At 39.5% G+C, this 12,163-nt stretch overlaps 1 protein-coding gene across 1 annotated transcript in view; it reads left to right on the top strand.

Annotated features, from left to right (window-relative positions):
• The window catches only part of Rnf19a (ring finger protein 19A, RBR E3 ubiquitin protein ligase), a 44,905-nt gene extending 33,045 nt beyond the window's left edge, over positions 1-11,860 (top strand). The window contains 7 exon segments of the mRNA XM_021631022.2: positions 2-164; positions 5,128-5,242; positions 5,668-5,829; positions 7,324-7,537; positions 8,627-8,770; positions 9,689-10,193; positions 10,196-11,860. Of these exon segments, the coding sequence (XP_021486697.1) occupies positions 2-164; positions 5,128-5,242; positions 5,668-5,829; positions 7,324-7,537; positions 8,627-8,770; positions 9,689-10,193; positions 10,196-10,276 (1,384 nt within the window). The 3' untranslated portion in view covers positions 10,277-11,860.
• The last annotated feature ends 303 nt before the right edge of the window (positions 11,861-12,163 follow it).

Below are 12,163 nucleotides of genomic sequence, written 5' to 3' on the forward strand. Positions count from 1 at the left end.
GTCCATCAGGTTGTACTTTTTGGGGGAAGAAACCCTGGAGCCGAAAGAAGAAAATCCTGTGGCAGCTGGGAACCCTTGTTGGTGCTCCTGTAGGGATTGCTCTAATAGCTGGCATTGCCATTCCTGCCATGATCATTGGCATTCCTGTGTATGTGGGTCGCAAGGTAAGTTCTCTCTTCTCAATACAGTACCTTCATTCTAAACTCTTCTTCTCCTAAGAAATGTCTTTGTTTTGTTTTTAACACCGAAGTTGGTTTTAGTTTCTTCATTATAGAAGTTTTGGTCTGGGGATATAATTTTTGGTAAAATTTTTCATGGAGAACATCGTGGATTTGATCTCTAGCACCACATAAACTGGTTGTGGTGGCCCATATTTGTAATTCCAATACTCAGGAAGTGGAGGCAGGAGGACCAGAAGTTCAAAATCAGAGCGAGTTTGAACCCAGCCCATATGTCTCAAAAGTAAATAAGTAAACTAACAAAAGGCCCTATTTACGTGGTAAACTCTGATGTTTTGTAAGCTAATACCTGTATAAAAAGCAACCTTTGCTACAGATCTGCTTTCACATTTTGAAGGATAAATGACATTGCTCTCTATTGGGTATATCCTTGTAAAGTTATTACTGTGAGATCTTTAAGATAGAAATTAATGGCTAAATAATGCATGCCACTTCCATTATATTATTACTGTTAGTAAATACAGTTTACAGGTTATAAGTCTTTTGTGGAAATCTAAATACCAACATTTACTAATCCCTACCACTGTCCTAGAAATGCTGAATTATGTCATTAGCTAAGTAACTTTTTTTTGAAGAGCAAATTTAATAACTTATGAAGTACTAAGAAATCTGTTGCTGTCTAAATTAAATTAATTGAATGTCAAGAAATTATGAGGTCCTATCCCAGTCAGAACAAAGAGAACAGTTTTCATAGGGGAATAAACAGTTAAAAAGCCCAAACTTTATGACAGGTGATTTATAAACTTGAATTAGTCTTTCGGAGGGGGCGAGGGGAGATCTCACTGTGTTGTCACCATGTAGTCCTGGCTAGCCTTGAATTCACAAAGATTGGCCTGCTTCTGCCTCCCACAGGAAAGGTGTGTTTCACCACCCTCAACTCAATCTTAATGTTGTAGCACCCTGGTATTTCAGTGTTCAATAGATGTGGTGAAGTAATGATACTTACATTAACTTGTTTATGGTATGTGTGTAAGCATATGAGTAGAGGTCAGAGTATAACTTGCTGGAGTTGGTTTTTGCTTTTCTGCTTCCATTATGTTGTTCCAGGGATCATACTGAGGTTATCAGGCTTGACAGCAAATACTTTCACCCTCTGAGCTATCTTGCCAGCCCAATACTGCAGCTTAGAAAAGTTTTTATGATTGATCTTTAATTATACAGAAAGGGGTAGAACATGGATTTGAGTCCAGGTAAATGAATTCTGTATATGAAGTCCCTCACAGTTTTTGGTCTAGCCATTTGGGCACATAGTCCTGGAGAAAGTACCAACTCCATAGCTGTCTTAGCTAGGGTTTCTGTTGCTCTGGCAAAGTACCATTTTGTTGGAAAGGAAGAGCAAATGGGGAGGAAAGGGTTGGGTTTATACGTCCACATTGTAGTCTTATCACTGAAAGAATCAAGGGCAGGAACTCAAGTGGGGCAGGAACCTGAAGGTAGGAGCTGATGCAGAAGCTGTGGAGGGGTGCTGCTTACTCCCTTGCTCCCCATGGCTTGCTCAGCCTGTTTTCTTACAGAACTCAGGACCACCAGCCTACAGATGGCACCACCCACCGTGGGCTGAGCCCTCCTCCATTAATTACTAATTGAGGCATCTCCTCAGTTGTGGTTCACTGTTGTAATGACTGGTTTTCTGTTAACTTGACACAAGTTAGAGTCATCAGAGAGGAAGAAGCTTCAGTTGAGAAAATGGATCCATGAGATCCATCTGTAAGGCATTTTTTTCAGTGATTGATGTGGGAGGGCCCAGACCATGGAGGGTGACGACATCCCTGGGCTGGTAGTGCTGGGTTCTGTAAGACAGCAGGTGAGCAAGCCAGGGGAAGCAAGCCAGCAAGTACACCCATCTGTGGCCTACGTCAGTTCTAGCCATGTTTGAATTTCTGTCCTGACTTCCTCCAAAGACCTAGAAGTATAAGCCAAATAAACCCTTTCCTTCCCAACTTACTTTTTGGTCATGGTGTTTTGTTGAAGCAATAAAAACCCTAAAATAACCTCCTTTGAGATAACTCTAGTTTGTGTGTCAGGTAGACATAAGACTATCTTCACTGTTATTAGAAAATACTTAGGTTTTTCAAACTAATTCCCTTTGTGTCCTTTAATTCTGTTTCTAAATTGTGCTACTAAACTTAGTGCAATGAAGAATGATCTTCTTCAGTAAAGCAGCTACATTTCATTGATGAGTGTTTTGCTTGCATATATGCCTGTGTACCATGTGTATGCCTGGTGCTTGCAAAGGCCAGAGACAACATCAGATCCCCTAGAACTAGAGTTACAGACAGTTGTGAGTATAGATGCTGGTAATCAAACTTGGTTCTTTGCAGGAGCATCGGCATGTATTGTTAACTGCTGAGCCATCTCTTCTGCCCTGAAAATACAATCCCCCCCCAAAAAAATTATTCAATAAGTTTTAATAGAAAGGCATATAGCTTGTTGGTAGGGTACTTGTCTAACCTGTAGGAGATTCTGTATTAGGTCCCAGACGGAAACCAACAGTGACAACAACAAAATTGGATTGGTGATTGGTGAAGAACATAGATACTCCTAAATTAAGTGTTTATTTCTGAAGGCTCTTAAGTAAACCTAAACTCAGTGAGTTAGGACCACAGCATTGTGGTAGATCACTTGTACAGCTATGTGTAAGGGCCTGGATTTGATTCCCAGCACTACAAAGATAAAAAAAATCTCTGATATAAAACACCATGACCAAAAGCAACATAGTGAGGGAAGAATTATTTGGTTTACTTCCTCATCACAGTTGATTATGGAAGGAAGTCAGGACAGGAACCTGGAGCACATTGCATGGAAGAAGTCTGCTTATTGGCTTGCTTTCTTACATAACCCCAGGACTGCCCACCCGCTGGGCCCTCCTACATCGACATTAATCAGGGAAATGCCCCACACCCAATCTAGTGTGGGCATTTTCTTTTCCTTGCCTTCCTCTTTCCTTCCCTTCCTCTCTCTCCCTCCCTCCCTCCCTCTCTCTGCTTTCCTCCCTTCCTCCCACCGTGTCTGTGTCTGTCTGGCTCTGTGTCTCTGGCTCTCTCTTGCTCGCTCTGTGTGTGTCTTTCTTAATTTTTCAGACAGGGTTTCTCTGTGTAGTCTTTACCTGCCTGGAACTTACTTTATAGACCAGGCAGGCTGGCCTCCAACTCAGGTCATCTGTGTCTACCTCTGGAAACACTGGGATTAAAGGCTTAGGCCACCAGTGCCTGGTTTATTGTGGGCCCTTTCTCTGTTAAAGTTCCCTCTCCCAAATGATTCTAGTTTATGTCAAGTTGACAACAACAACAAAACACACACACACACACAACAAATAACAACAACAAAATTAGCCAGGACAGAAATTGAGATTAATATTTTTCATGTAGTTTCCCAAAAAGATTTTTATTGAAAGGAAAACTATTTTCTCTGGTAGTTCGAAATAGAAGGGAAAGAAATACACTGCATGTACTGCCAAAAATTTATAGAGTAACAGCCAGACGATAATCCCAGTACTCAAGAGGCCAAACCAGGATTGTACCAGATTCCAGGCCAGACTAGTCTATAGTGCAAGGACCTGCATCAAAATGTGATTGAGGTGTCTGTTGTTGTTGTTCATACATGCACCTAAAGGGCAAGTTAATAGATTAGTTTTTCCTTTAAATAATGCTCTATGCATTGTTTCTGAGATCCAGTGCCCTCTTCTGGTTTCTGTGGCCACAGGGCACACATGGGACACAGACATACATGTAAGTAAACTGCTCACATACATATAATAAATAAAGTTTTAAAAAATGAACGAAACTGAGAGAAAAAAATAGCAAACAGAAACAGTTAAGTTGAACCAAAAGTAATGGGATGATGTGGTCACTGTTACTCCACACTGGTGTTTAACGCTCCCAAAATTGATAGGCTGTGCTGTGCATCTATAATCGCAGCACTTGGGGACCTGAAACAGGGATTACTTCAAGTTTGAGGCCAGCCTAAACTATATAGCAAGGTCCTATCTTAGGGAAAAAAAAAGGGGGGGGGGAGGAAAGGGAAAATAGCAAAAGTTGAAAGTTGATGGAGGGTTCCTTTCCCTTAGCAGCCTGACCTCAGATCTGCCCTGTGTCTGTGTAGGCTTGGCTTTGCTCTGCTCCAGGACAGTGTCCAGGAATGGGCTGGAAGGGAGCTGTAGAACAAAGAACGTAGAAAGGACCTACTGTTTTACACTACCTATGTGATTTGGATACCATTCATAGGATGTCTCAAAACAGATGGGAAAATGCTTTTCATTAATTTGGCTCTTGCAAGGCCCAAGAACAAAGCTACTAAACTATTCCCAGTTTCATTTAATCACTTACAAGCCATCTTATGGCAATAGTTATATTTACTAATGTGGATTGTGCAATGGTGCTAAGTAGATTTAACTCCTGTCCTCTGATAACCATTACTTTTCTTTGTCTCTACCTCTTCGAACTGTTAAATAGGTAGATAGGATTTTGAATCAATCTGTTAATAATTTTTGTCATAAAAAGAAAAAAGTTTTACTTAAGTGATGCTTGTTCACATAGGACCTTTTAGACTCAATTGTTAGGAGTAAAAACGATTGTGGAAACTTCTCTTGGGGCTGAGTCAGGGAGTCTTATTTAGAAAGAAACCTGTGAAACTCTAGTATTGTTTTTATGAGATGGAATCAAGGCTGACGTTGAACTTCTGACACTATAATCTCCTGAGCCACTGCCTTCTTACATAAGTAGGTCTTTAATAAGAGGCAGTTTATGAGACTGTGGTTTACCTTGAATTAGGGCATTTGACTAAAAATGTATGAGAAATGCTCAGTTTTCTTGTATGTGTAGGATTGTTTCATCTAAGCTAAGTAGATAATGTTTTTCCTCTCTAAACTTCCATTCCTTTTAAATTTAAGATTCATAATCGCTATGAAGGCAAAGATATTTCAAAACACAAGCGGAATCTGGCCATAGCAGGTGGTGTAACACTGTCTGTAATCGTGTCTCCAGTGGTAGCTGCAGTGACTGTAGGTAAGAGCATGCTTTTAAGCCTTTCCTCAAATCTTAGGAAGTTGATAGAAAAGGTATTTTTAACTATTATGTTGTTTTGAAGAGGGTTATTCTCAAGTAATTTCATTAAAAGTACCATAGACTTTTAATTTCATTTAAATACCAAGAACCTCATTTTAAGGCTGGTGTAGCTTACTGGTACAGTGGTTGTCACAGACATACACATAAGCCCTAGGTTCAGTCCTGGCAAGGACCTGTGAAGATAGCTGGGTTCAGAGGCTTGTACTTAGAAAGTTCACAGAGACAGCCACCTGGGAATCTTGCATTTGCTTGTTGTTCTAGCCAGGTCCTTAGAACTCTGTGCACCTTCTCCTGAAAAGATCTACACTTCATATTTCTGTGATTTACTTTTTGGTTTCTAATGATTTAATTTAACTCCCTTTTAGGCATTGGTGTTCCTATTATGTTAGCTTATGTTTATGGTGTTGTCCCAATTTCCCTCTGCCGAAGTGGGGGTTGTGGAGTTTCAGCAGGCAATGGGAAAGGAGTCAGGATTGAGTTTGATGATGAAAATGACATAAATGTTGGTGGAACTAACACAGCTATAGGTAAGTCCTTTAAACAGATGTAGAAATGTGTTTGTTAATTGTCACTGCCTTCGTTTTGCTAGGCCTCATTTGTGCTCAGTTTGGCTCACAGTTCTCTCCGTTTTCCCTCTTCTCTTTTCCTCTCTTTCCTGTCTTTCTGAGACAGGGTCTCAGTGTGTAGCCTTGGCCAGCCTGGAACTTTCTGTGTAGACCAGGCTGCTTCCCACGTGCTGGGACTAAAGATCCGTGCCTGACGGCTTTTAGTTTTCATGGCCTGAAGCACAACTGTAAAAGGAGCTACTAAAGGCAGTCACATGTGTGGGAGAGGATGGAGAGATTCTGGGTGCTTAATTCGATATTATTGACAGTACATGTTGGAAATTAGAACTTTTTCATAGTGTTTTGCTTGATGCATTATGAAGTTATTGTGAAAAGGATTATAGACGGTCAACAAATCAAAAACATCATCTGTATTATTCAAAGAAATACAAATTAGAACCATAGTGGGCAGAAATCGTGAATAATCAAAGGCTTTATACACACTGCCAGTAGAAGTGTCCATTAGTCAACGGACATTTTAAACAGTGCTTATTCTGTATCCAGCAGTTTTTATCAAAGTATTTCAGCCAGGCCCTCAGAACCCTGTTGCTTTTCTTTTGTGTGCCTTTCTTGAAATTTCTTGATTGTCTACATGGGGAACAGGATGTCCAACATCCTTGTGAAGGTCTCACATCTTGCCCTGACTATTTGAACACATCCTTTCCCATTCTGTCGTATACAACCTCTCCTTGAAGATGACAGTTACATTCCTGCTTCTAGGCTTTTAAACTTGTGCTTACCTGTGCCTGCAATACTCTGCTTTCAGATAATTGTATGGCTCACTTGTTCACTGTCTTTGAGTCTCTTACAAATATGACCTCTTCCGTAGTCATATTATAAAAGCTATGTGCAGGGATTATGCATGCAGTCTTCACTCTTCACTCTCTTTTAACCTCTGCTGTATTTTTGATAGCTTTTGTCACGTTATGTAATATAATTGGTTGTGTAATGGTATCTCAAATAGAGGCATAAATAAGTGAATTTCTCAATACAAAGCATGTGACTAGCACTGCAAAATCACAATATAGTGCTAATACACCTTCTAATAGCTTAGAGACAATTAGAACTGTGAACTCTATCTAGAAATCAACTTTTGTCCCAATCTTACTGATATAGAAAATAGGATCTCTCATTGGAACCTAGTGCTGGCCAGGGTGGACTTTTAAATAGTTCATTTAAAATTTCTAAATCTTCTGGACATAACCAAAAAAAATAAATAAATAAATAGTGATCATCTTAAATTTAGAGCCAGCCTTAAATTGAGCTATACACCCTGAAATAGTTTTCTTTATGCCTAACCATGGCTGTGATTTGTACTTTGTTTAATTCTGATATTCTTTCTGAAATCATACAGGAGTTGAAGGCAGGGAAATGAATGAGTAATCATTCTTATTTCTTGAATTATTTTACATTTAGATCCAACATCAGTAGCAGAAGCAAGGCACAACCCTAGCATAGGAGAGGGAAGTGTTGGTGGTCTGACTGGCAGTCTGAGTGCAAGTGGAAGCCACATGGACCGAATAGGCACCATTAGAGACAACTTGAGTGAAACAGCTAGCACCATGGCGCTAGCTGGAGCTAGTATAACAGGAAGCCTGTCTGGAAGTGTCATGGTAAATTGTTTCAACAGGTAAGAAATAGCTCTTTGTTTTGATTCCTAAGCTTAAAAAGTAAAATTTAGGGAAGAATGATGAGATTTGTTTTGTTTTGTTTTACCATGTTTGGTACTTATGTTGGAATAAATACTAAGTCCTGAGACATAGCACTTGATGAAATTGGATCTGATAAATGACTGCTGGAGCTTCATTTGAGTATGTTGACGTAAAGGCCATGCTTAGCCTACTCCTTGTTTCTGTGGGGACCACTAAATGAGCCTCGGCCTGCGGCTAGGGGGACTGGTAGGGTCAGGGTGCTCCAGGTGCATGAAGCAGGACTTAAACTGTCCGCGTGCATCCTAAAGTGATGATGGTCATCTTCACTGATAACCATGGAGATGAGGAGGAGGAACTAATGTACTAATCTTACTTTGTTTTGTTATTGTTGTTTGTTTTTTAATTCAGTATTTGTTTTAGCTTTTTTATGTGGAAGAAAGTAGGTGAATTAAAAGATAAGTCAGTCATTTTTATCTTATTTACTTAGATAGAAATTAACTTATAGTGGTATTTATATATTATTACCTCTTATGACAAAATCAGATGTGGCTGAAGTCAGTTATTAGAACTCTTTTTAACATGGTATTTTTAAAAAATTGTTATTTGCGATAGAGTCTTAACTGTGTGGCCCTGGCTAACCTGGAACTGGCCCTATAGGCCAGGCTGTTCTCAGACTCATGGTGACCAGCCTGCCCGTGTCTCCTAAGCCTGGGATTAAATGGGTTTGCCGCCACACCCAGTTAATAGAGGATTTTACAAATTTATTATTGGTTACTATATTCTGACTTTATATTTTGTGCTGAAACATGACAAAGGACTGTATCCTAGAATAATGGAGATCTTTAGGTTAAGAAGTTTGTTTTCTCCTTTTGGTAGTGTCTTCTTGATTCTCTTGGGTGGATATTTTCAGTGTACATTATTATCTGTGTCATCAAACAAGTGGGAATTGAAAATCTACACTGTCTGCAGTTTTATTACTGAAGTTTTTAACTGAATTATTTAAAGATACGTATTATGATTGCTGATTTATAAATTATTGAAGGTTTATGTGATGCCTCCTCTTTAAGGTTGGAAGTACAAGCAGACGTGCAGAAGGAACGGTACAGTCTCAGTGGAGAATCTGGCACAGTGAGCTTAGGAACAGTTAGTGATAATGCCAGCACCAAAGCGATGGCAGGATCCATTCTGAATTCCTACATCCCTCTGGACAGGTAAGGAAGAATGTCCTTCCTATAATATTGGAAGGGTTTTTAAAAATTAATTTAAAAAGAGTTATCCCAGGCTGGAGAGATGCCTCAGAGGTTAAGAGCACTGGGTATTCTTCCAAAAGACCTGAGTTCAAGTCCCATCACAATAGATGGCTCACAACCATCTATAATGAGATCCGATGTCTTCTGCTACCACACATGCAAGCAAAATACTGTATAAATAAATAAATCTTTGTAGGGGGGGAGCCTTATTCCTGTCACTGGGTGCAGTCTGAGAAAACTGTGATGTTCAAAGGAGGCATCAAGGTAGAAAGTAAATTTGTGGTCGCTAAGAGCTGGTGAGAGGGAAGAATGGGGGCTGAGTTCTAGTCAGTGTAGGGTTTGGGGCTCAGCGGTTAAGAGTACTTGCTCCTTTTCTAGAAGACCTGGGTTCACTTCTAAGCCACAATAGGTAACTCACATTCACCTGTAACTCCAGTTCCTGGGGCTCTGATGCCCTTTTCTGGTCTCTGCTGTCACCTGCGCATACGCAGGTGCAAGCACATACACATAAATTAATTTCTTCTTTTTAATTGAAGCAATAAGACAGTCATCTTGAACTGTTCATGGTAGTGCACACCTTTAATCCCAGCACTCTGGAGGCAGAGGCAGTCAGATCTCTTGAGTTCAAGGCCAGCTTGGTCTACATAGTGAGTTCAAGGTCAGCCAGGGCTTCATATTTAGACCCCGTCTCAACAAACAACAACAAAGACAGCAGTCCTCTTACATGAAGTTTTATGTTAATAGAATGTGATCTGCATTAAAATGTTGCAGTAGCTTCTATGCATAGACTTTACTATTTTACTACTTTACTTTGCTCTTACCTGAACAGAAATGAAAACAAAGTCAGGCATAGTTTTGTTTTTGTTACTCTTGTTTCAGAGAAGGGAATAGTATGGAAGTGCAAGTAGATATTGAATCAAAGCCATTCAAGTTCCGGCACAACAGTGGAAGCAGTAGTGTGGAGGACGGCAGTGCTGCCAGAAGCCACACTGGTGGTTCCTCCAGTGGCTTGCCCGAAGGTAAATCCAGTGCCACCAAGTGGTCCAAAGAAGCAACAGCAGGAAAAAAGTCAAAAAGTGGTAAATTGAGGAAAAAGGGTAACATGAAGATAAATGAAACCAGAGAGGACATGGATGCACAGTTGTTAGAACAGCAAAGCACGAACTCAAGTGAATTTGAGGCGCCATCCCTCAGCGACAGTATGCCATCTGTAGCAGATTCCCACTCTAGTCATTTTTCTGAATTTAGCTGTTCAGACTTAGAAAGCATGAGAACACCCTGTAGTCATGGTTCCACTGATTGTCACACACGCTTTGCGACTGTGAATACCCTTCCAGAGGTGGAAAATGACCGTCTGGAGAATTCACCACATCAGTGTAGCAGTTCTCTGCTTTCCAAAACTGCTTCCTGTTCAGAAGTTCCACAGCCAGTTCATGTTGCAGAAGAGCATGGCACCAGCAAAAGTGAGATGAAGCCTAATGTTGATTTGTGTTTTGGTGATGCACTGAAAGAAACAAATAATAACCACTCATATCAGACAGTGGACTTGAAAGTTGCTGTTCAGACTGAAATTTAGGCTCATGAGTGCTGCAGAGGAATGACCACTGAACAACCCTGTTTGGAGCTGGTTGAACCAGCAACTGTTAAGGTTAAGTTACCAGCAAAAACCAGGTTTCATAATCATAATGCAAATACATTTGTATGTTTAGCAAGGCATTGTGTTTCATGTGGATGTTAATTACTAAATTATGAAATGAAGGCTTTAAATGTGCATTATTATGAGAATCATAACTTAAGAAAAAGGCATGTTTTGTGTTCTTGTCACAAAACATTGCTTGATGCATATACCTGTGTATTTAGATAGGGATGTGGTTTAATTTATAATCATATACTAACTGTTCTCTGTTCTACAGCAGTTGTAAGAAAAATTGAGGCATAGGGATAAGTGGTTAGTGACATTATATTGAAACCACTAAGGGGTGGTGTTGAAAAGAACTTGTCAGATTGCTCAGTTTATGATCCTCTTTGTAACGTTGCTCTTCATAACTGAGCTTAAATTTCATTTCTTTCTTCATATGCAATGTGGATACAAAGCTTAATGCAGCCCATTGGTAACCATTTGGATACTTAGACACTTGAGCAAGATTTTGGCAGTTTTTGCACAACTTTGAAGTAGAAACACCTGGTACTGTTACATATCTCATGTATTGTTGATGCCATTTTAGAAGAAAAAGGTAAAAGTAGGTAACTTAAGTATACTGACAACAAGAAATGAGACATAAAACTACAGAGTAAAATCCATTAGGATGTAAGTATTATAAAAGTCACCTGTAACTAAGGCAAGTTAGTACCCGTTGATTCTTGATGCCTTTGGTAGAGACTGGGTTTCACAAGCCTAGTCATTTGAGGGTTTTGCTCCATCACATCCCAAAATATCTTCTCTTCTCCTTGGAGTATATAGAAAAATACAGGAAATAGATAAACATGAATGTGGTTATTAACTATGCTGAAAAAGTATTCACCTACCAAAGACACACTCAGGCTTTAGTAAATTTAACATTACATAACCTCAATGTTTAACATGTGTATCTTTTGAACCATGAAATCAAAGCAATGTAGAGCTTCTACCAAGCTTATACAAAGGTCTGTGTATGGCTTTGTTTCATTTTCCTTTTGTTTATGAAGGATATTTAGCTGACACAAGCAAAAGTTGGCCAAAATACTGCCTGTACTGTTAACTTCCCACATAACTCTCCTAGCAGACTAACCTCGTAGCAGTCACGTACTTCACCTTAGGTTTTCTTTAATTATTACCATTATGGTGCTACTGAGCATTTTCTTTTGATAAAAGAAAAAAGGAAAATGTCCCAGGCTGCAGTCTTCTACCATCATTTTCCTCACTGCGTCCATTAATTTGCATATATAACACTAGTGCCAGTTATTTTATTTGATAATGCTTATTATGGTATTTGTACATTTGTTTGCATTCCAGTTTTGTTCAATAATGAGTGTGTAAAGAGCATACATGAAATAAATGTAAATACTAATGTACTTGATGTGTGCATGGGAATTTTTACAAAAATGGGTTGTTCATTTGCTATTTTAGTTGGGGTTATCTAGAGGGACAGAGCTGATAGAATGAATACATAGAAAAGGAGATTTGTGGCTTTCAGGATGTGGTCCAGCTAGTCCAACAATGGCTATCTGCCAATATAAAGTTCAAGAGGCCAGTAGTCTGTTCACAAGGCTGGATGTCTTAGTTGGTCTTCATTATATGACAGAATCCCAAAAAAAGTAGGCTCTAATGTCAGTGAAGAAATGGATTTCACTTTTTACAAAGAACAAAAGCTTCCT

The sequence above is a fragment of the Meriones unguiculatus genome, chromosome 1 (genome assembly GCF_030254825.1).
Source record: "Meriones unguiculatus strain TT.TT164.6M chromosome 1, Bangor_MerUng_6.1, whole genome shotgun sequence".
Classification (NCBI taxonomy): Eukaryota; Metazoa; Chordata; class Mammalia; order Rodentia; family Muridae; genus Meriones; species Meriones unguiculatus.